General features: G+C 32.7%; 1 protein-coding gene across 1 annotated transcript in view; it reads left to right on the forward strand.

Annotated features, from left to right (window-relative positions):
• Window positions 1–8645: 8645 nt before the first annotated feature.
• Window positions 8646–26477, forward strand: part of Cpsf160 (cleavage and polyadenylation specificity factor subunit 1) — a 37233-nt gene continuing 19401 nt past the window's right edge. Inside the window, exons 1-12 of the mRNA XM_088272562.1 lie at window positions 8646–9068; window positions 9902–10116; window positions 11520–11687; window positions 12427–12587; window positions 14028–14167; window positions 14926–15036; window positions 18836–19017; window positions 20468–20606; window positions 21630–21778; window positions 24345–24531; window positions 25475–25602; window positions 25679–25817. Of these exons, the coding sequence (XP_088128688.1) occupies window positions 8906–9068; window positions 9902–10116; window positions 11520–11687; window positions 12427–12587; window positions 14028–14167; window positions 14926–15036; window positions 18836–19017; window positions 20468–20606; window positions 21630–21778; window positions 24345–24531; window positions 25475–25602; window positions 25679–25817 (1882 nt within the window). The 5' untranslated portion in view covers window positions 8646–8905. The remainder of the gene's footprint in view (window positions 9069–9901; window positions 10117–11519; window positions 11688–12426; window positions 12588–14027; window positions 14168–14925; window positions 15037–18835; window positions 19018–20467; window positions 20607–21629; window positions 21779–24344; window positions 24532–25474; window positions 25603–25678; window positions 25818–26477) is intronic.

The following is a 26477-nucleotide window of genomic DNA, read 5'->3' on the forward strand; positions in this document are numbered from 1 at the left end:
ATTGTTTTGTAAATAAGTTCTGCAATATAAATATGAATGTATGTATGTATATAACGTGGTAATATTTTCCTTCGTAAATTGGGTGTAAATAATATGTAATGTGGGTGTATAATAATAAAATAAACAATGTGTTGCTTTGTAATTAAAGAAACGACAATAAAAGTTTATTCTTAATTAATCTTTACAATAATTTTCTATCTATCTGATTCTGACAGTTAACAGTATTATATTTTTTCTATCTGATGTCTTTTGTTTTATTCAGTGCGACGCATGCGACATCTGGTGGTAGAACTATTTTATGTAGGTACTATTTGTAAGTACTTAATAAAATGTATAGGTAGATACCTAGGTATTTTATTACATGTATATAATGCCAGAAAAATATCAGGAGAGAAATAAATAAAGAGGATGACTCTTATCTATCCTTGCACAGATTAACCTATATAGTTGACCAATTGTTACTGTTGTCTTATTATCATGTCAAACCTGTATTCACATATACTGTTATTCACATATACATATAGCTCACTCCTTTCAAGAACGTCATAAATAAAAAAAAACGTGATTTTCAGGGAGAACGTTTTTAAAGTTTAAAAATATAATACAATTTATTACAAATAAATATCAAGCCACTTATTGAACTTTTTACTGTGCAACAGATCTTTTTAGGTTAAACCTGAAGATTTTTTCTCCATTTGAAAAATAAGTAGTTTATTTGAAAAAAATAATTAAACAATACCTTTTCTTCAAAATGCAAAAACAACACTTTCTGCCCTACAGCACGTAAATATTATGTTAAAAATATGCCTCTTTTGCTGGGATATAGAATATTTTATGGGCATTACGAAAACATGCACAGCTGAAAATTTACGATTTTTGATTTATGACGTTCTTGAAAGGAGTGAGCGATATATATTTGACCCTGTAACGAAAAGTCCACGCAAATACAAAAGAGGTTAGGCTAATCCTAGCTCCCTGCTTTTATTTTCTTCATCCAGCTTAACTCATATTTTTTATAGTAAATTACCATCGTTCTTTGCGGCAATGTATTTAAATTCAGTATGAAAGCAGCCTATTTCGTTACGTTTGACGAAATTTTTAATGAAACTTAGATATTTTGAGATAGACTTCGTTATTTTGACAGTTGATTTTTGTAATCAGTATTTTAAAAAAATTGATATTGTTTTTTTCTATTGGTGTTTCGTATTGAATCGTGTCTCTTTCCATAGTGCGTTTATCAACGGTTCTAGAGGTCTCGGCTTCGATTCCCAGGGGGGTCAAAACATAACTGCTTTTCACTCCTATGATATTAAAATTACATTGGATTGGTATCTGAAACGCAGGGCTGATCAGATTTAATCAGAGCAAGATAAAACTGATTGTATACGATGCAAAGCCCTATGCACCACTGGATGCAGATAAGGGTTAGAAGAAGAAGAAGAAGACTTGAGAAACACACGCGATTCCTATTTTAAAATAACGGAAATTGATGTCACTTTTAAAGTCTAGTGACTGATACTAATTTGCTGAATACATTTTTGGTTATTTAATATTAAAAGAAGACTTTGAGAATAGGGTAAAGATTTGTTAGTACGAGTTAAGTTCATCTTTAAAGGAAATTGACTTTTCAAGGTTTAAAAATCCAGTTACCCATATGTCCTTTAAAATAATGAAACTGTCGTCAGTTTGCGCAGCATTGAAAATTAAAGTACCTACCTAGCTACACGGTGTCGTAAAACGACTGATTATAATTTCAATGTAAAAATAAACTTCATATATATATATATATATATATATATATATATATATATATATATATATATATACATATACATAAATATATATATATATATATATATATATATATATATATATATATATATATATATATATATATATATATTATATATATATATATATATATATATATATATATATATATATAATAATAATAATATATATATATATATATATATATATATATATATATATATATATATATATATATATATATTTATATATATATACAACATTTTGAGTGTGTCCAAATACTGCATTTACGGTAAAAACCTTAAACCAGCCTATGACGGTCGTCAGCCCCGTAAATGCCCAGACTTCCATATTCTTCTTCATCTTTGATGAGATGTCAAAAGATAAAATGATTATTTTGTGACTTTATGAAACATGTTTAATTTGTAACCATTTTTAAATTGTAGTATTTTTCATGTCGGTATTCTTTGATCTGGGTATAATGGTTCTTTGTTACATCGTTTGCAAACGTAACGAGTTTTCCTCTTACGTTTATACCCGTTTTAACTTATGTAGTTAAATCAACAAGAATACGCATCTGTCTTACTACAGTGTTTCTTACTTATGTAGAAGAACTTTAAAATGGCGCGTTCAATTAAGAAAAAACAGGATTGGAAAACATAGAAATAGGAAGCTTTCAAAATCAGATGGTACACAAAATTTGATTATAATTAATATGGTCTTATACTTACCATTTATATTTTTCGGTATTCTTATAATTCTAATACCGGTTTCGATGCGGACAGAGATTTTATAACAATAATAAGAAAGTATGTTATAAAATAAAATGAAAATCACAAAGTTAGTACTTCAAACATTAATTATAAATATTAAGCACACAAATTGGATGCTTCTTCACAGTAAATTTGTATCATAATAAATACATATATTTTAAATATTTTGTAAATAAAAATTGTAAATTTAGTATTACTGCCAATTTCGCTCATACATAATTTTTTTATTTTATTTTTTCATTAATGTTTAAAATCTATTGATATGTATAAATATATATATATATAAATATAAATATATATATATATATATATATATATATATATATATATATATATATATATATATATATATATATATATATATATATATATATATATATATATATATATATATATATTTATATATATATATATATATATATATATATATATATATATATATATATATATATATATATATATATATATATATATATATATACATATATATAAAGGGTCCGCCAAATAACTTTTTTTTTTCAAAAACAGGGCGCAAACATCGAGTGTAGCTTCGGCTGTGTGGCACGTAGCGCCGTCCTGTTGAAACCAAATGTTGCCAATATCCTCCTCTTCAATTTTTGTGAACAAAAATCCGTTCAACATGGCCCGATAACGATCGCCATTGACTGTAACGGCCACTTGCTCATTTTCAAAGAAAAATGGCCCAATTATGCCTCTGGACCAAAATCCGCACCAAACAGTGACTCGTTTTGGGTGTACCGGCTTTTCAATGTATGCGTGCGGGTTTTCTGTGCCCCAAATACGACAATTTTGCTTGTTTACATACCCGCCAAGATCAAAATGAGCTTCATCCGAAAAGATGATTTTTTTGGCAAAATCGGCATCTTCTGTAAGTCGATCGCAGGCCCACTCAGCGAAGCGAAAACGCATTGGATGGTCAGTTGGCTTCAACTCCTGAACCAATTGGACTTTGTATGGCGTCATACCAAGGTCTTTATGCAAAATTCGTCTCAATGATGTCTCCGAAATGTTCAATTGTTGAGAACGACGGTGAATTGATGTTGATGGCGCTTCACGCACACTTTCTGCCACAACATCGATATTCTCGGGTGTACGCACTGTTTTTGGCTTTTCACGCTTTGGTTTATCGATGAGGATGCCAGTTTCTTTCACTTTTTTCACAAGATAACGAACATACGGAGCTGACGGTGCTTCTCTTCTTCCAAAAACGTACGCAATTTTCGCACACATTCTGCAACATTACCATGATTTTCAAAGTAATGTCGCAATATTTCCCAGCGTTGTTCAAGCGTATACACAACCATATTCGCTCAGCGGAAGGATAAAACTAATTATCTGTCAAATCAGACATGAGCTAAGTGTTACCATTCACGAAATAAGCACTAGTTGAAAAAAAAAACTTTAGATGGCGGACCCTATATATATATATATATATATATATATATATATATATATATATATATATATATATATATATATATATATATATATATATATATATATATATATTTATATATATATATATATATATATATATATATATATATATATATATATATATATATATATATATATATATATATATATATATACATATATATATAAATATATATAAATAAATATATATATATATATATATATATATATATATATATATATATATATATATATATATATATATATATATATATATATATATATATATATATATATATATATATATATATATATATATATATATATATATATATATATATATATATATATATATATATATATATATATATATATATATAAATATATATATATATATATATATATATATATATATATATATATATATATATATATATATATATATTTAATATACATGTATATGGTTATTAAAACTCCTTAAGTTATTCACCGATTGCATTGAAATTATAGCACGTCGTTGCATTTGATACACGCGTGTTATTATATTTTATAAAATTTTCATGTGACAGGTATAATATGTAATAGTAATACACATTATACTAATCGCTCGTGGCGGACAGCGAGCATCTTGACAGCTGCTAGAATATTGTATACCCAGAAGCATTGTGAAATTAAACATTTTAAATGTGTGCTTCCTATTTTATTTATTTTTTAGTTAATGAGACTGATTCACAAACACATGTTTTGGGTACAACAAGTACAAAATAAATGCGTTTTTATTTCAAATAATTCGAATGTGTCAGTATTTTTAACACACCCTGTAGAACGTAATGGAATATGGTTTAATAATTGATAGTCCAATTATTCATTATTTATTTTCATCATGAATTTTTATGAATTGTTTATATAGGTGATTGGAAACATGGTATTTTCCAAAACGATTCAATATTCAAATTATCCAGATCGCCAGATGTGAGCACAATACGAATGGTAGTATTATGTACACACCCATTTTTTAAGTATAAAAATCATTTTCTTTTATACTATTTTTTTATTTATTAAGATAAATTGTATCCATTTATTTAAAACACAATTTTAAACGTATCTTTAAAAAGAAAATTGCAGAGACTCGCCAAGTCACCTTGTGTGTCTTGTCGGTGGAGTTCTTTTTTAATACATTTTTATTTGTTTTTAACCATTTTAACCTAGTATACACACAAAAAAGAGAGAAAATTTAAGAATATAAACATTTTACAATTTTCATTAAATTCTCCCATATTTATTGTTAATTCTTGGGACTATCAAACCTTCGTTACGTCCGCCTCCGTAGTGTAATGGTTAGTACGCTCGGCTACCGTTCTGGAGGTGCCGGTTTCGATTTCCAAGGGGGGTGATTTTTTCACTGTAATATTTATTCAATACTACCCTGGACTGGTACCTGAAGCGGAGGGCTAATCACCTTTCCTTCATATGTAAACGATCAAGATAACACTGCGTTTATATGACGCAGTGTCCTATGCACCATCGGGGTGCGGACAAGGGTTTTTATTATTATCAAACCTTCGTTCTGTGAAAATCGTGTATCATGGTTGTGTTCTAGAAGATTTAGATATTTTTGTCTAGATTGTTGTTCAACGATGATACTCATCCACAATATTCCACGAACCGGCAGTAATTTTAAATGTTTGTATATCAAGATTGGAGTACACCTTGAGTACACCTGGCTGATCTAGATTAGCATATTTATCAGGAGTCTCGTCTACATCAGTAGCAGGTACTTGTGAGCTAGTTGTAGCCGTTGTGTTTACATTCCTTGACAGGTCATTACTGCTCGTTATATCATTAGTCATTACTCATCCTCGTTAGAATACCCCTTATACTTCGCTCGGTACTCAGAACGCGACGTCACCTGGAGGTTCTGACGTCATGTAGTGGCACAAGGCTTCTGGGAGATCGACAACCATATTTGTTTTCTTTCTTATAAACCACGGATTGAGTTTTACACACAAAATTTTCTCGAAGCGTCAATGATAGTGGATATTTAAAATTATATATATATATATATATATTTTTTTTTTACTACAATACTTACTAACAAACTCCCCGCTTTCCCGTAGGGGCTCTTTGCAAATTTTCTTCGCCTCTCCCAGACTCATGCATCTCCTCATACATACCAGCCGATTATTTCGACTCCTAACCTGATCACTTTCAAGTATTTAACCGATCATGCCAAGTTTTTCTCGGTCTTCCTCTGAAGTAGCCCACTGACCGCCGAGCAGTACAGACGTGCTCCGCTGCACTCCAGTGATTAAATTAGGGAAAAGAAGATTGTGGAAATGATTTGACATAGAATAGGTTTTTAGTTTTTTCTTTTAAAGACCATCTCATTCTCGTTGTTTCTAACTTTCGGTGGAAAAGGATTTTATTTCATCGGTCCCGCAACAGCAAAAGCACACTCACCAAATATAAACGATGTCTCAAAAGAGATGAAGTATAGTTTTTTTTACAAATGGAATATAGAAGTAAAGGCATTTCTAAGACTTACAACAAGCCACTGTCTGGTTTGAGTGATGTCTTTATATATTGTTTAACGTTCCCTATTCTAAACATTATTTTAAAAAAAATCGGAATTCGTAAGGCATCTAAAATGGTTTTTGGTTTCGTTTCTTCACCAATGGTTGCAAATCTGCGCCAGGGAGCCCCGGTGCATTCGAAAGGATTTTTTCATATATTATTGAGTTAATTTAAAGGGAAAATTTGCATTTTTGCAAGGCCATGAAGATTATACCACAAAGCCAGACAAAAAAACAGTTCATTCCCTACTCTCTGAATTAAATAAACAATAGCAACAAACATGTTGATATAGCGTAAACAAATTCAATGATTTTAGATAAAGCCAGACAATAAAATTCTAATCTTCTTTATGTATTACCATATAATGATAAAATAAATAAATCTTTCAAGATTAAATATGTCATTTAGTTCAAGTTCACAAACGAAAGAAAGACGGTTACCATTGTTTGATAAAAAGTTAAGTATTTAGATGCATTGATTAGGTACTATACATAGGTGTTTAACCTTAAGCCTTACCACACATGTCTATTTTCCGAAAAGGTGTTTTACGTTTTGAACAAATCAAACATTTGCAGTCACATTTTTTGAGTTTCATTGACATTTTGGTAAATTTAATTTTCAGAATTTGCAGTAAATATTTTCTCTTCGATCGTTTTTGGGACAGATTTTATATGGGTTTCACGCGTTCGAAATTTATGATATGAAAACTGACGTGTGCAATAGGGCTTAACTGCCCAATCAAACGAATTCAATCAGTTCAATGAATTCGATTGTTTGCTATTTACTTTTTTCTAAGAAAGCAAAGTAAGAATATCGTTACCATGAAAATTCTTTGAAAGGGTACAAATGAAAGATAACGTGCTACATACGTCACTAGTTTGCCGTAAATCTTATATTTGTTTAATCGAAGGGGACTAACCGTTATAACAATACACATACATCAGTACTTATATTACAATAAAATATGTTATCTTGCAAAATGCGTGATGGTATTTTATTTTAGTTGAAAGGTGCATATAGGCAATATGTTGTCTTCATTAGAACTCTGTCTAAGCGTTTACTTTACCTTCTGTATTTACAAATGCTTTTAAAATTAAACTTTTTTGGAAAAATAGAGGAGAACAAAAAAGTTTTTACCCCAAGTGTTCCTACTTTGTTTGTTTTACCGTTCTTTCCTCACTCATTCGTTCCACATGTCCAAACCATCTCAACACACCTTTCATAATTTTACCGATAGTGCTTATCTCATCTATGCATTTTTTTTTTATTATTTCACCATTCGAACATCTATCATACATCGTTTTGCCGCACATTCTTCTGAGAGATCGCATTTCGACTGCATTCAGTTTACTTTCATCCTTCTTTTGCCAACTCCATGTTTTACTTTCATACATTAGGGTTGGAACCAAGACTCCGTTGTGCACTGCCTGTTTAGCTTTCGGGGAAAGGTTTTTATTTGCTATAACTGATTTCAGTGCACCATTCACTCTCCTTTCTCTATCTTTATCTTTTGATAGTTTTAATTACATACTAGCAAAAGTGTTTCTCAGGACCCTAGAAGTGATTTGCTCAACCGAAACACACCCGAATGCCAGTGTACAGTACAGTGAAATAATGACAAAGTATGTAATGCAATCCTTCACAGTTAATTTTTAAACTTTTTTTGTCATCTATAATCAAATTTAATTTTTACACGGAATTAAATCAGCGTGGACACCGGGATTTTGTTTGAAAACCGGGGAAAGCCTATCTCTCGAAAACTAGAAAATTAAAATTAAATACGATACTCATGCTGCCACCTATGGGATGTCAGCAAAACTTATTTACCTCCTGATTTACTGACCAATAAATTTAGATAAATAGTTCCCAGACTTCTGTCACATAAAAAGTAACATGAGAATAAAAGCCAAATAATTTAATAAATTCGGATGTAAATGGTAGATTATTTCAATATATAAATAAAAACAAATAAGCTAACTTTCCGCCGACTCGGCCAGTGGCACAGACAAAGATTATGGCACAGACTAACTAGCCAGTGGTAAACAGTGGTTTAGTTCATAAAAGATGCGTGTCTATGGTTATGTAGCGCTGTTTTTCAGTTTTTGTCTGTTTGTAAACTGTCAGTTTGACCGAATCTAGTAATATAAAACAATTTAGTTTATAAATTTACTTTGAACTTTGTGTACAAAATGTTTTTGATAATATGGCATACCCATAATCATCAATTTAACCGATACATGTGATTGTTTACGTCTACGCGTGTCAATATCTCTTATAATTGCGTTAAAAACGCCGGCTTGCTTTTAGGTTAATTTTCCAAACAATATTGCGTACGTCAATTTCGGTTCAAAATGTTTTCTATTTGTCGTCAAAATCACCCCGCCACGGGGATAGAGCATTCAGTAAGCTGCTGTTTCTTCAATTCGGATGAAAAATGTGTCGTTACCGCGGGAGCGAACATATTAAAAGTGTTTCGTCTGGTACCAGATACAGATATCAAGGAGAAACTGACAGGTATTAATTTTATTTATAGTTTCTATGAGATGGAGTCAAACCTTGAGTTACGAACGAAGGCCATGAAGCTGGAACTCATTTATCATTAGCAGGCAAAGATGGTGTTTAAATTCACCCTGAGTGAAAAAAGAAAGGATATTTTTAACCCAAGTTTTACTACTTGTTTTTAAAAGTTCAGTAAAAATTCGAAAATTCTGACTCAAGTCTGCGACACCAATCACGGGACCACTACCCGACTTGATTTCATCCTGTTGTTTATTTCTTTTTATAAAATAGTTTCAAATAATGCATCCTCTCAGACGAATGTGCGGCAAAACGTTATATGGTATATATTCAAATGGTGATATAAGGAAAGAATGCAAGCCCGAAATAAGCATTATCGATAAAATTAAGATAGGTGTGTTGAGATGGTTTGGGCATGTGAATCGAATGAGTGAGGAAAGGATAGTAAAACAAATTTATGGGTTGAATGTAGTTAGAGAAAGGAGCAGAGGAAGACTGAGAAAAATCAGTCATAGGGTTAAAATGCAATGTGTATTAAATAAATAAATAAACTATTATTTTTTGACATCTCATCAAAGATGAAGAAGAATATGGATGTCTGGGCATTTATGGGGCTGACGACCATCATAGATGTTATATATTGCTGCAGACCAATCCACAGGTTTGAGACAAAAAAAGAAGTTAAGACCTTAACAAAGAGATTGGTACATAATATTCATATAAAAACATTAAATATGTAATTCGTTATTTTCTGGCCTTGAGAAATGAGGTTGGCGCAGAAAGTATTTGAACACACTCAAAATGTTGTAAATAAACTGTGTTTTTCGCAGATGGCAACCCGCCCAAGATGAGGCTGGAGTGCCTGGCTAACTACACGCTGTGGGGCTCCATCATGTGCCTGCAGAGCGTGAGCGTGCACGGCACGGGGCGCGACCTGCTGCTGGTCTCCTTCAAGGAGGCCAAGCTGGCCGTGCTGCAGTACGAGCCCTCCACGCACAGCCTGGCCACGCTCAGCCTGCACTACTTCGAGGAGGACGACATGAAGGTATATTATTCGCGCGTCGGAGCCTTGTAAGCCTCCTGACATTACACAGGTCAAATCTCTTTGTAGCGAATACCGAATTAACAAAATTTCCAGTATAACGAATCTGCAATTCGTCCCTGGAAAGTTTCCATATAAAATGTACTGAACCAAAATTCAATGTAGCGAAGGCGATCTCAGAATAACGGTTTTTTTTTCAAAGTTTTGAAATGATGTTACTATTCATTTTAAAACATTGAGAAGTCCAAATGAATATTTCCAATTTTTTTTTATCAAAAATTAAAAACCGATTTTTTTAACTTGCTTTTTAGTTCACTTTTCTTTTATTGCTTATAAATTTCTTTTTTCCAATAAATTCTCACAGTTTGAAAATCATAGTTTAATTTCTGTTGTGTTGTAGTATGTAGGTATTGATCACTGGCCGGAAGATCGGGTGTAGTGTAACAGTAATAACTAATTTTAATATTCTAATAAGAGTGGGTATAATATAGCGATAATATAAATTTAAAATGTGTCATATCATATACATCCAGTGTAATGAATTTTCACTAGAGCGAAAAAAAAATTGGTGCCGTGAAGTTCGTAATACAGAGATTTGACCTGCACTACACAACACAACACTATCAACACATTCGTATGGCTGCGGACCGCTGGCGATGAGATTTGATAATTACTTACCTATAGTTAAGACGTATATGATAGAAGGACCTACAACCTGAGGATGAGGAAAGCTGACCCCAACAGACTATAAAGGCGAAGAGTTGGAATAGAACCAAGAAAAATATTACATGATTTAAGTGATCACTTTATGCATGTAACCTGTCCGCGAGTACGGCCGTACATGGCTGTCGAAACAAAACTTTTCTCAAAAGAGTACATGAACGGCCAAGCTTATAACTGATGCCCAGTGACATTTATTTCTAAATGGCAATTGTACTGCCATCTGTGGTTGTATTTAAACACTAAGACCATACTTCAGATTATTTTTCTGTTTTACACACAGCATTTTACTTGTGTGATGTCAAAGGGAGTATTTCAACAGCTTGTTGGGTAATATATACAAATTTAAACAAGGTTTATTTTCAGTGGGTAATGTGGAAATACCCACCATTATATATATGTACTCCTAGACCTAATAATAGCAATTATTGTTAGTATTTAAGGACATTTTGTAAATAATATAGTCAGTGTTTGATAATGTCCTAAGAAGACGAAACGCGTCACGTATTAAAATATACATAAACAAATGTAGAATTCAACCAAATAAACCTTGTTTAATTTTGGAAATGTAACCCAACAATTCAATATGGAATTCTACCAACTGTCTGCAGTTACAATAAATATTTCAACAGCGTTCATCCTTTCTTTTTATTCTTCTCGCTTATTTCATATTTATTTGTCAACAGGGGGGATGGACAAGTCACAATCATATCCCGTGGATAAGGGTGGATCCGGAGAACAGATGTTTTGTCATGTTGCTGTACGGAAGACGTTTGGCGGTGATTCCGCTGCGTAGAGAGGCCAACACTGAAGACGGGGACCCATTGGAATCCAAACCTTTAGACACCAAGACTGTGAGTAAACATGTAGTTTATTTTATTTTATTTTTTTCATCATACACATATTTACAATTTCAAATTTACTATAATCTGTCCTCACTGGGTTTCCCTGATAAATTTTACAATACTTTTTTATAAAATTATTTGATTAGTAATTTTCCTATCATGATTAGTAATTTTTCTATTCATGTATGGCACGGTCGAATTACGCGATCTATTTCATGTGTATGTATTAAATGTTAAATCAAACACTGATTTTTTGAGTCTATACATTAACATTAGTTTAAAAATGCTATAACTAGGCGAAACAGTTGTCACAAAATTGATTTTTATGTGTTTTTTTTTCATTTTATTTTTTTAGCAATAAAATACGACTTAGTAGACTCAAAAAATCAGTGTTCGATTTAACATTTAATACATAAATTAAAATGGAGTTCTACAAAATAAGCGCCAAACCTATAAATATTTCAAATCTACCCACCTCCATTATGCAATATGAATAGCTGTTTTATACATAGTTTCATTATTTAATGAATTTTTGGAAAATAGCAGCAGGTTATACAGCTTTATCACGTAATATTCAAAGCTCCTTTAACTCAAATATTTGTAGTTTAATTGGAATTGGTTGGCGTTGCATTTTGTTATTGTAAAATATTATCTCAACGATTTTAGTATTAAATTTTTTTTTTCAAATATTTATCCCACTTTAACAGATCATTTAAACTAACACAATGTTTGTAATATATTCTTGTAGCCTCAGCTTGTTTCCGCCAAGGCTCCTGTGATGGCTTCCTATGTAATCGTACTAAAAGAGTTGGATGAAAAGATAGACAATATAGTCGATGTGCAGTTCCTTCATGGTTACTATGAACCCACATTGCTGCTTCTGTATGAACCAGTCAAGACTTTCCCTGGGTGAGTATTTCCTTTATAATACAGTAGAACCTTGATTATCTGGACTAATTGGGAATGAAGGTAGTCCGGATAATGAAAATCTGGAAAATCGAAAAAAAAAATCATAATTGACAAGGTTGAGATGTCAAAAATGAAGTAAAAAATTGGAGATAATCTAGGTATGTGAACAAGTATTTGGACACATAAAAAATGTTGTAAAGAAATTAAATGGTCAAGTTACTAGCTAAAATAAATTGAAAATAAACTTTTCGAACATTTCTAAAGTATGTAAATATAATCCAGGATTCGGACCTCACGTACAAATGAAAAGAGTCTCTGCTTAATACACTATGGACGGGAAATGTATTTCTACCTGTTCGGTCGATTGATGCTTAAGGACGGGAAGGGTGTTTTTTTATTTTCTGCCTCTGCCTCATTTCAAAGTCAGAAAATAAAGAATTACATATTGAATTTGTTTATATGAATATTATGTACCAATCTCTTAGTTAAGGTCTTAACTATATGTACACTATTATCGAATCCTGTCGCCAGCGGTCCGCAAATATTCTTCCTGGCTACATCTTAACTTATCGTCTTTGTTGCTGGTGGGATCAGCTCTCCTTGTCCTCAGGTTGTAAGTCCTTCTGTCATGAACAACATCACCTAGGCCATGTCTTCGAACCATATTCTCTCTTTGCGGCATCCATGAAGTTTCTGGTCTTCCTCTAGATATCTTTCGAGGAAGATCCATTGCTATTGCCTGGTTTACGACATGCTCGAGTTCTCTGCGTCCTATATGCCCATACCATCTCAATTGTCTTTCCTCTACCTTGCTATTTATGTCTGTTACGCACTGGCTTCCACGAATGCGTGAACTCTTTATTTTGTCTCTAAGAGACACTCCCGCTGACCATTTAAGCATTCGCATTTTAACGGATTCTAGTTGCCTAGAGAAGGTGCTATACATCGTCCAGCATTCGAAGCCGTATAGAAGTGCAGGGAAAATTGATAGGTAGACTTTTCCATTTAATTTGGATCGTAAAGAACTCCCGTTACGGATTGGAATTTCATCTACCCCACACTTATTCTGTGCGATACATCTGCTCCCTCCAACCCTGTGTAATTGATCCTAGGTATTTAAAGGAGCCGCAATTTGTCCATTCCACATATCGTAGTCGTACAAGAGAAAGTGACCAACTAACAAATCATAAAATGTTCAGGAGTTCCATGAAAGTCACTTTTGCTTGGCAAGAAAATAAACATCCATGCAGTTAGTCATTTTTAACAAGTCAATATATTATACTTCTAAGTTTAAAATCCTTTGGGATTTTTTTCACGGCAATATTTAGCTAGTAAGATATCAAATAGTCAATGATCACGTTTTTGTAAAATAATGCACTTTGTCACTTTCTCCTGTATGACTACGATATATTGACTGTGAAACATGTTTGATTTTTTCAGGCGCACAGCTGTGAGATTGGATACTTGTGCCATGCTGGGAGTGAGTTTGAATTTGCAAGCGAGAGTACACCCGGTGATCTGGGCTGTATCAGGATTACCCTTTGATTGTGTCGGAGCCGTCGCTATACAGCGACCACTAGGTAAGGCCTTTTCAAAACACATATTGGAGCGTTGTATCTGCTCGCCTTACTTACTTCAGCCTTCTTCTTGTGTCCAGTATTGGACAAAGGCCTCCCTCTTGGACTTCCACAGTTCTCTGTAGGATGCGACTATCTTCCAGTACAGGCCTGCCACTTTTTTAATGTAATTGGACTGTCTTGCCTGGGGCCTACACACGCTTCTGCATCCTGTTCTAGGCCTCCAGTCAAGCACCATATAGACACCTTGTATAACCTGATGACTGAACAAAATCCTTCTTCTTAACCATATCTGCTTACATTCATTCATATGGAGTTCATTAACTGCCTCCAGTCTCTTTTCCCTGCCTTGTAAAAGGGGCAAGCTTGATGGTGGCTCTCGGGAGGCATGCAAAGTACATAGCTTAGACAACTAAATCCCCTTTTCTCAAAGACAGTTGTGACCAAGGTTTGCTACGTCCTACGCATTATTTTCATCCCTCACAAAATTCTTCGCAAACACCTATTCTTAAAGCTAAGTACACGGCTGCTCTGGGCTCTTGTAACGTGCCATGTGTCACAGCCGTATAAGAGAATAGGAGCAATGCAGGCTTTGTAAAGGCAGCACAGACAGGTAGTAAAATGCGCTTCACAAAAAATAACATTGTATTTTATAAGATAATTTAATATAATCTGTTTCTCTTTTTTTATATTTATTTTTATTTTTAATTTGGTTCTTAATTACTGGACATGTAAATATTCTTTGTTTCTTTTTCTTTAAGGTGGATGCTTGATATTGGCGGTGAACTCGATAATCTACCTAAATCAATCTATTCCTCCATACGGGGTATCGCTTAATTCAATGGCTAATCACTCCACGAATTTTCCTCTGAGTAAGTAATTTCACATGAACAAAAACATTTTTGTGTATCTAGTTTACATATAAAGTGGTAATATTTTGCTTTTTAATCAAGTGGGTATGAAATAATAAAATAAACAATGTGTTGCTTTGTAATTAAAGAAACGACAATAAAAAGTTTATTCTATAACAATCTTCTATAATTCACATATAATATCACACTTTCACCAAACACCATCTTTTTTCATCTGACATCTCTTGTTTTGCCCTGTGAGACGCGTGCGACGTCTGGTGGTAGATTTGTGCGATGTGCCTTACCGACTGTCACAATTGTGATGGTCGGCAATATTTAATAAAATATGTGCTAAGGTATTTTATTTACATACATATACTAAATTAGGTTTGTGTATAGTTTTTGTTTTTTTTTGTATCGAAAAAATATATTTACAATTAATGTGCTGTTTATGTAAATCTTTTGGCAGTGAAAAAAATATTTTGAGTACAATTTTAACCTATTTTTTTTTTGTTATATATTATTTTTCAAAATATCTTGATTATTTCCGCAATTTTTACATCTTATTTTATTTTTGTGTAGGAAGTTTGTTAAATAATGACGATGCGGCTAGAGCCATTTTTAAAATACATATATTTATACTGCATCACTAAAATATATAATTTTACCCACATTAACATCTATGGAAATAATAATTTTACCTTCACTCGTTTCATCTGTTAGATTTTGTATAGAAATGTTTTCAAATTGAACACTCAAAACAAATTTAACGCTTTATTAATTTATTCTTTCTCAATTAAAAATCATAATTTTAGCTCCAATAGACCGGTTTTTATTTCTAGTATTTATGAAAATTAAACATCCCTCTTTTGTTTTATTAATTGATTCAGCAGTCACTTTGTGGTCAAATCTATGCATATTTAATTTAAGTTTTACTTAATTTATTATTAGATTAAAACCAATATTTTTAGCTTTTCCACTTTTTTATTTGACCAGCGACCGGGTTTCGTCGTTACCGACATCATCAGACTGGTGAGAGGCTTTACAAATTTGTATGTTATATATAAAAGAAGGCAGGAGTTGATAACCATGATTTGATATAATTTTATGAGAAATTAATTTAATTTTAGTGAATTTAAGTATTGTATGATATTTTAAATATTTTTTTTATAAAGGTTTTTTGTATTGAAAGCACGATTTTATATAAAGTTAAAATAGATTTGTATTTTTTGTAAATGAATTTAAATTATGTAACGAGGTATCAGGAAATGCTGGTTGACGGCTCCTTCCACTAAGCTGTGGTTGTCCGGGGGGAGTCCGAAGTTCTCTGAAATGTAAATTTCCCGGCAGTCATTTCTTATCGACAAGACATTAAGGCATCTATTGTTTCTTTTCTAATGGGTAAAGTAAGGGAGAATGAATGTGTGTTACTTGATCATTTAATATGTCTTTATTATGACAATTTTTTAATCTATTTATTTCCAAAATTTCGAGCCTATCTAATTTTTTACCTTTACTACATTTGTGTAAGATTTTTACATTAAAATTTTTATCGAAATCATGATTTGACTCTATCAAGTGGTTTGCAAAAGTGGAGTTTTCTTTTTTATTTCTCCAACTTTGGACATGTTCGTTTATTCTTATTTTAAACGATCGTCCTGTTTGCCCCACGTATTCAGCACTGCATGATCCACAACTTAATAAATATGAGCCTGAATTTGTTTCTTTTTCCCTTTTATCTTTATTATTAATTAGTATCTTCCCCAGATTTGAATTATTATAAAAGGCTATGGAACATTCATCTTTGTTCGCTAGTTTTCCGATTCTGTTGCTACTATCCCCTATAAAAGATAATTTAGCCCATTTTTTAACTACTTTTGAAGTCTCTGTAATGAGAGCTTTATTTAATTGAGATGTTGCAAGTCTCTTTTGTTTTTTCCTAATTAATTGATCAATTAAACCACATTCATAACCGTTATTGGAGGCTATCGTCTTTATGATATTAAGTTCAGAGTTGTAATTATCATTATTTAATGGGACATACAACAGCCTATGAATTAAACTATGAAATACAGCGAGTTTATGGGAAATATGATGCTTAGATTTGTTATGAATCATTCATAACAAATCTAAGCATCATATTTCCCATAAACTCGCTGTATTTCATAGTTTAATTCATAGGCTGTTGTATGTCCCATTAAATAATGATAATTACAACTCTGAACTTAATATCATAAAGACGATAGCCTCCAATAACGGTTATGAATGTGGTTTAATTGATCAATTAATTAGGAAAAAACAAAAGAGACTTGCAACATCTCAATTAAATAAAGCTCTCATTACAGAGACTTCAAAAGTAGTTAAAAAATGGGCTAAATTATCTTTTATAGGGGATAGTAGCAACAGAATCGGAAAACTAGCGAACAAAGATGAATGTTCCATAGCCTTTTATAATAATTCAAATCTGGGGAAGATACTAATTAATAATAAAGATAAAAGGGAAAAAGAAACAAATTCAGGCTCATATTTATTAAGTTGTGGATCATGCAGTGCTGAATACGTGGGGCAAACAGGACGATCGTTTAAAATAAGAATAAACGAACATGTCCAAAGTTGGAGAAATAAAAAAGAAAACTCCACTTTTGCAAACCACTTGATAGAGTCAAATCATGATTTCGATAAAAATTTTAATGTAAAAATCTTACACAAATGTAGTAAAGGTAAAAAATTAGATAGGCTCGAAATTTTGGAAATAAATAGATTAAAAAATTGTCATAATAAAGACATATTAAATGATCAAGTAACACACATTCATTCTCCCTTACTTTACCCATTAGAAAAGAAACAATAGATGCCTTAATGTCTTGTCGATAAGAAATGACTGCCGGGAAATTTACATTTCAGAGAACTTCGGACTCCCCCCGGACAACCACAGCTTAGTGGAAGGAGCCGTCAACCAGCATTTCCTGATACCTCGTTACATAATTTAAATTCATTTACAAAAAATACAAATCTATTTTAACTTTATATAAAATCGTGCTTTCAATACAAAAAACCTTTATAAAAAAAATATTTAAAATATCATACAATACTTAAATTCACTAAAATTAAATTAATTTCTCATAAAATTATATCAAATCATGGTTATCAACTCCTGCCTTCTTTTATATATAACATACAAATTTGTAAAGCCTCTCACCAGTCTGATGATGTCGGTAACGACGAAACCCGGTCGCTGGTCAAATAAAAAAGTGGAAAAGCTAAAAATATTGGTTTTAATCTAATAATAAATTAAAAATGCAATTCCATCACGAAGTGTCAGTGGATAATATAAATCTATTAAAAAGTTTTACTTAGTTTTTTACGGTTACTTTCGTGTTTAAAAATCATGCGGAATGCATCGAACCACTTGACACAATAGATTTAAAGAAATAGTGGTATATATTAATTAAGTATAACTTAAATTAAAAATACCTCCTTTGAATTAAATTCAAAGGACGGAGGGAAGTCTTCGAGATAGAATAAGAAACGCCGGGATCAGGGAAATATGCGAGATCGAAGATGTCGTTAGGTGGGGAAGGCAACGAAGGAGACAATGGTATGCGCATGTGAGGAGAATGAAACCATCCAGACTCCCCCACATCGCACTGTACGGCCAACCCCATGGTAGACGACTCTTGGGCAGACCACCAAAGAGATGGGTCGATAGCTGGGAATCAACATCGCAGGAGGCTAATCCCTCTTAAAAACAGGCTGCAGGGCCTACAATAAGAAGAAGAATAATGAAATTCACTCCGATTGCCCGAATTGGCTGTTTCAGAAATACAAGAGGGTGTTTGCCTTTCACTGGAGGGTGTGTGCGTGAGCACCCTTGGTCCTCAGAAGCTGGTGTTGTCCCTTCGCAGCGGGCAGCTCTACCTGCTGACGCTGCTTGCCGACTCCGTCAGGAGTATCCGAGCCTTCCACCTCGACAAGGCGGCCGCCAGTGTCCTGACTACATGCGTAATTATTGCTGACCTCTTATTTTCTTGATGAGCGTGTCGATTAACATTGTCCTTAGTTCTGTTATTTGTTACAGTAAAATCGGGATACAATTTTTATATTGTTTCACATTATCAATAAATTTCGCAACTTAGTTCAAACAAAAAATTGCTTAGCAAGAGCAGATCTGTCGGGAAGCCTAGATGCTTCTGTATCAGATCTGGGCATGCGGTGGGACAGCTTTCAATTTTATTATTGTTTCGCTATTTTTTTTGTAAGATATGATTAAATTATAAATAAAACACTTGTGTTTTACCACTTGAGTATTATATTTTATTTTTAACAAGTTTTGGAAGCTACAGATGCTTCTATCTACCGGTTTGAATATAATATAACTTATAAACAGTTTATATTCAAACTCATAGATGGAAGCATCTGTAGTTTGTTAAACTAGTCATAAAAAATAAAATATATAACTCAAGTGGTAAAAAACAAATGTTTTGTTTATTATTTCAACGGCCCCTACGTAAAGTACTCCATCTGCAAATCTGTTACTTTACAGGAGAGAGCTTAGAAGATTTTTTCAACATATTTTTCTTTATTAATTAACGGTTTTATCTGAAATTCTAAGTATTATACATTAAAAAACATATAAAATAATGTATTAAATACTTTTAAAATTTTATGCTTTGTCAAAATTAAGTAGTTAGCGTTTTAGGAGTTCAGTTCATTTCGAAAATTCGATGTAGATAGTGTTTTATACACCTGATAACTAGGCGTAATTTATTTTATATATATTTTTTATTTATTTATATTTTTAGATAACGGTCAGTTGACAACGTACACCAAATATCTCAAAATTGACAAAAATGTAGCTGGAGCACTTTACGTAAGGCACTTCGGTTTAATCCTTAGTTTCATTGAAATATGGACGATAATATGTATTACGTTTCCGCTTATAATGCAAGGCTTGTTCAATTTATTTATTGTATTAACACATTGTTGTCGGGCGGTTTTATCATCAACCTCAATCCTAATATTATACTCTGACAGTCTGCCGCCAACCCTTAGCATCTAATCACAAGTAACCGCAAACCTGATTCTAATACATTCAATAATTTAGTAGAATATCATACAAAAATCTTAGATCTAGTCTATTTCAATTCTAAAAAAAACCACCCTTTTCTGTCTTTGTCAACCCTTACTGGTCCAATGTCGAATCTCATTCGACATCGATTTTTTCCTCTTAGGTCCCATTTCGGATGTTATTCGACGTTTTTTTCATCATAAGTATTATTTATTTAAATTCCAAGCTTACATTTTTGTCACTCGTATCTATTACAACAGTATGTGGAGTAGAGGACAAAACATTTTTCCAATTGTTATGTAACTGTCTACCTAGATTTTTTTTTAATTTTGGGGCACCGGAAAGGGTTATGATGGTTATAATAAACTAAATTTTAAATTCCAGATGTGCATCTGCGAAGACAGTTTCATGTTCCTGGGTTCGCGTCTCGGTAATTCACTCCTTTTGAGGTTCACGGAGAAGGAACGCCACACTGTTCTCCAAGTGGAGAGGCCTACTGCCACCATCGATCTGACTACCGAAGGTGACTTTTATTTTACTACAGTGGAACCTCTCATAATGAGTAATTCACATAACTAGCAAATAAAAATTAGAAAAATTAGTTCCCTTAACGGCGAAATTTCTTATAACATTTAGATTTTTTATCTCCTAATGTTCAACAGTATTATTTTTTGACATCTCATCAAAGATGAAGCAGAATATGGAAATCTGGGCATTTACGGGGCTGACGACCGTCATAGGCTGGTTTAAGTGATCACTTTACACACATGTAACATTCACCAATTCTACCCAGTATTGACAACCACACTTCTCAAATTCTTGGAAGTTCTATGTATATGAACGAATTTAGAAACCTTGTTCTTGAATCACTAGAACTTTACTAGAGACATCTATTGGTGAGATGTAAAGAAGCTTTTTACTAAGCAGAAAATTTATGTTATTATTCTATATTCTGCTTCATCTTTGATGAGATGTCAAAAAATGATATGAAAATGACTCCTGTAATTGATGAGATAATCCAGATTTTGTGAACAAGTATTTGGACACACTCAAAATGTTGTAAAAAAAATGTTTAGCTTAACGAGTAAGATTCTGTAACGAATTATGCTCGTTTTTTTTTTTTAATTTTTAAATTTGTATACATTTATTTAAATCACAATTTATACATATTTACACCTTTTTTTTGCAGAGACCCACCAAGCCACCTTGTGTGTCTTGCCGGTGGAGTTCTTTTTTAATACATTTTTATTGTTTTTAACGATTTTAACGTAATATAGACACAAAAAAGAGAAAAAAAAATAAGAATATAAAATTTTTACAATTTTTCATAAAATTGACTCTTGATCATTTACCCATTCCTTTATTTTGCCTTTGTTCCATATTTTATTTTGACCTCTAACATCCGTCGGCAACAAATTAAAAATGTTCAGAACGATATTTTGCTATGTCCAACCCCCAAGAGAGGAGAAGAGAGGTTCCACTGTATGTTTGTAGATTTGCTATCAATTTGATCAGTGCCAATATTTACTATTGCTTTTGTTTGCAGAATCGGCTTCGACTGCCAAGAAGCGCAGACTGGAATCCCTGAGTGACTGTATGGCCACCGATGTCCAGGAAATAAGAGACAAAGATGAGCTGGAGGTCTACGGCTCCGACAGGCGGACCTCAACCGAACTCACAACGTACATGTTTGAGGTAGGAACAGAAAAAATATTATTATTATGTTTTGAATATTGAAAGCATTAACTTTGTGGATCATATTGATATATTATTTTGAGAAATAAAAAGACTTTGTGTTTTGATATTTTTAATATTTTTCCCATAAAATCATTAATAATAATAATAAAACCCAATGTCATATAAACGCAGTGTTATCTTGATCGTTTACACATGATGGAAAGGATATTAGCCCTCCGCTTCAGGTACCAGTCCAGGGTAATATTGAATAAATATTACAGTGAAAAATCAAACCCAACCTAAACACAGTTATCCCCTTCCTTGCTCTTACCCCTTCTTAAAACACCATTATCCCCACCCCTATCCTTATCGAAACCCAATAACTTGTACACTGTTTCTTTTTTATATATATGTTTCGTCATAAATTAAACCCTGAAGAGGGCAACAGGTTATTGCCGAAACTAGTTGGTTAATAAAAATGTGAGTGGATCAAAACACAAAGTCTTTTTATTTCTCAAAATAATATATTATTATTACTTACTTACTTATAACCCTTATCCGCACCCAATGGTGCGTAGGGCACTGCATCAAATTGAAACAGTGTTATCTCGATCATTACTTATATGAAGTCAAGGTGATCACTCTTGCGCTTCAGGAACCAGTCCAGGGTTATATTAAATAAATATTACAGTGCAAAATCACTAATATTTATTTTCACCCCCCCTGGGAATCGAACCCGGGACCTCCGGCACGGTAGCTAAACACGCTGACCAATGCATCAAGGAGGCGGACAAATATAAAAAAAATATTAACAAAAAAAGTGCGTCTTATTTACAGAATTTTTAATAATTATTTATTTAAAAAGGGAAACATCTTAGTCCTTATTATGTATTATTTTTTAACATCTCATCAAAGATGAAGAAGAATATGGAAGTCTGGGTATTTACGGGGCTGACGACCGTCATCGGCTGGTTTAAGTGATCACTTTACACACGTGTAACATTCACCAATTCTACCCATTATTGACAACCACACTACTCAAATTCTTGGAAGTTCTATATATATGAACCAATTTAGAAACCTTGTTCTTGAATCACTAGAACTTCACTAGAGACATCTATTGGTGGGATCTAAAGAAGCTTTTTATTAATAAAAATTAAAAAAATAATATGAAAATAACTCCTGTAATTGGAGATAATCCAGATTTTGTGAACAAGTATTTGGACACACTCAAAATGTTGTCCTTATAATGTACACAAATATATCGATTTCATATTTTATTTTACTAGTACAATACAAATTGAATATTGAAGATATTCAGTTTCTATTGCACTTTTAAGACATAAGCATTGTATATATTAAGTTACAATGATACTAGAAATTTCTGAAATAAATATTAGCTACTAATTCCTACAAACAAATCATCCATTTTTAAGCACAAACTATCAGTGCCTAAGAGCAAACACGGTTTCTTAGTTAAAACTATCAATGATTAAAGAAAACACTTTGTTTTTTACCACTTGAGTTTTATTATAGACTACACGTTTCAGAAGTTAAGCTTCCATCATTCAGGTCTGTATAATAACTGAATGATGGAAGTTTAACTTCTGAAACATGTAGTCTATAATAAAACTCAAGTGGTAAAAAACGAAGTGTTTTCTTTAATCATTGTAACATGTCTTACCACAAAGTTGATGCCGAAACAATAAATAAAACTATCAATATCTATGAGCAAACTGTTAGTTAAAACTACCAGTGTTTAGGAGGAAGATATACTTATATACATATAATATCATAATATGATATTCCTGATATGATAATAATATATCAGGAATAATCGGTTGGTATGTATGAGAAGATCCATGAATATAGAAGAAATAAAGATTTTTTGCCTGGACAGAGTGTTGAGCTTTCTATTCTCTCTGCCTATCCCTGCGGAGATGCGGCATGATGTTTAGTTAGTTAGTGTCTAAGAGCAAACTAACTATTTCTATGTTCAATCTACGAATATCTAAAAGCGAACTATCAGTTTCTAAGTTCAAACTATCAGTATCTAAGAGTGAACTTTTGATTTCTAAGCTCAAACTAATAGTGTCTAAGAGCAATGTTTCGGCTTTAATTGTTTATCTGGTTCCGGGAGAGGCTGATGGAGAGCTCCAACCTCATCATAAAGCGGCTTGTGGAGCACAGATGGGGGCTGGACATGTGGCGGCACTGAAGCTCAGTGCTGCCGCATGTCCAGCCAGCGAGCTAATCTTCATCTACTACATCTCTCCAAAAAATTTACTTTATTCTTTCTTTTTTTTCTTTTGCCGTTTCTTTTCTTTATTTTTATTTGTATATTATTGTAATTTTAATTTCATTATATAAACAAATGTTGTAAAACTATATGGCTGACTAAGTATTGCACCCACCACTTAGTCAAGCTGGAATAAAGATCTGTTATTATTATTATAATTATTAAAAATTCACCTAATTTGACCGAGTTGCAATCGAATTCCACCAGTTATAAAATGTAATAGTTTCATCTCTCTCTAGGTGTGTGACGGTAGTTACAAAGTGCAATGATTTCATCCCTCCCCAGGTGTGCGACAGCTTGCTGAACATCGGCCCCATCGGCGACGTGTCCATGGGCGAGCCGGCCTTCCAGGAGGCGGGCGTGGGCGGCGGCGTGGAGCTGGTCACCACCTCGGGCTTCGGCAAGAACGGCGCGCTCTGCGTGCTGCGCCGGAGCGTGCGGCCGCAGGTGGTCACCACCTTCCAGCTGCCAGGTCAGTGAGAATCTAGCCACCGCTGCTATTCTTCTTTTCAACCTTTACTATTTATTCCTCCTCTATTTACGTTCCCATAATAATAATAATAATTTATTTAAATTATTCTATTCATGTATTTATGCGGCACAAGTGCCTTTTACAATATAATATATTGTGGATGTACTGATAAAAAGCGTTGAAAATATGCAATTTTGACTTAATGATGCATATTATAAAGTTTTCAACGTTCTTTAAACTGGCAAAATATACTAAGTATGTAGTTTGAAATGTCATAATATGTGGTTTTAAAAGTAATTCAACTTTCAGTTTAATACTGGGTATTTTACTCAAGATAAAAGCTATAAATAACAGGGTTTATTCAAACAGGTATAATACATTAATTGATTCGGCAGTCACTTTGTGGTAAAATCTATCCATTTTTAATTAATGTTTTACTCAGTAAATACCACTATTTCTTAAAATCTACTGTGACACGTGTTTCGATGCATTCCGCATCATTTTCAAACACCGTATGATGCGGAATGCATCGAAACACGTGTCACAGTAGATTTTAAGAAATAGTGGTATTTACTAAGTAAAACATTAATTAAAAAAGTATAATTCAGTTAAAGATTTTTGCCAGTATACCCACGATATATAAAAGTAACAATAAAGAGTAGTGTTCATAGATTTTAATACAGGATTAAGTGATTAAAGATTAAGTGAAAAATATAAAAAAGCCAGATTTTTATAATTTATTTATACATTTTACAACAAAAGATGTGTTGAGATGGTTGGACATGTGAAACAAATTTTTAAAGCCGATTTGTGTGAGCACCTACCTCTAGAATATATTTTTTTTGGTCTCTGGTATTTTCTATCTAGTGCTGTTCAAGATATGACAGTACTTAAGTGGAATATCGGAATGACGAAGATTGCCTGATCGCATTTGATTTTTCAGGGTGCATTGACATGTGGACTGTGATTGGTGAGCTGCCCGGCCAATCGGACGCAGGCGCGACTGTCAATCCGCCCGCTGAGGACGGAGCTCACTCCTACATGCTGCTCTCCCAGGAAGACTCCACTATGGTATGAGCATCGGCCAATCGCATCATGTGTATTTTTTAATAAAAATCAACAATATTCTAACATCTCTCCTTTCTAGATACTGCAAACTGGGCAGGAAATCAACGAAGTAGATAATTCGGGGTTCATGACGCAGGCTTCGACGATATTCGCTGGGAATCTGGGGAACAACAAGTACATAGTACAAGTTACTACGACCGGTATAAGACTTATAAAAGGTAATAATTCTCCTTCAAACCTGTACGTATATGTCGCTCACTCCTTTCAAGAACGTCATAAATCAAAAATTGTCAAGTTTCGGAATGCCCAGAAAATGTACTATATCCTAGCAAAAGAGGCATATTTTTTACTTAATGTTTACCCGCTGCAGTGCAGAAAGTGTTGTTTTTTGCATTTTGAAGAAAAGGTATTGTTTAATTATATATAATATACTAAATATTTTACAAATGGAGAAAAAACCTTCAGGTTTTACCCAATAAGATCTGCACAGAAATAAGTTCAATAAGTGGCTTGATATTTATTTTTAATACATTGTATTATATTTTTTAACTTTAAAAACGTTCTCCTGAAAAATCAAGTTTTTTGATTTATGACGTTCTTAAAAAGAGTGAGCGATATGTCAATTTCCGTGTGTGCGTTTTTCCTTGCATTTTTCTAAGAAAACAACCTTTGAAAAACCGCATTAGTTTCATACCTTTATGTCCAATATGCCAATGAAAGGCTCGTTTGATAATAAACATACCAATTTATACTATAGACAACTACAAATTCTCATGCTCGGTACTTAAAAAATACTTGTAGGTTCCTTTAAACATTCGATAAATTCAATTAAATTAAAAAATTAATAAATTAAAAAACTGGCTCCTCAAAAATTTCTA

This window comes from Brachycentrus maculatus, unplaced genomic scaffold (genome assembly GCF_059751285.1).
Source record: "Brachycentrus maculatus isolate JH-2025_06_01 unplaced genomic scaffold, ASM5975128v1 h1tg000509l, whole genome shotgun sequence".
NCBI lineage: Eukaryota > Metazoa > Arthropoda > Insecta > Trichoptera > Brachycentridae > Brachycentrus > Brachycentrus maculatus.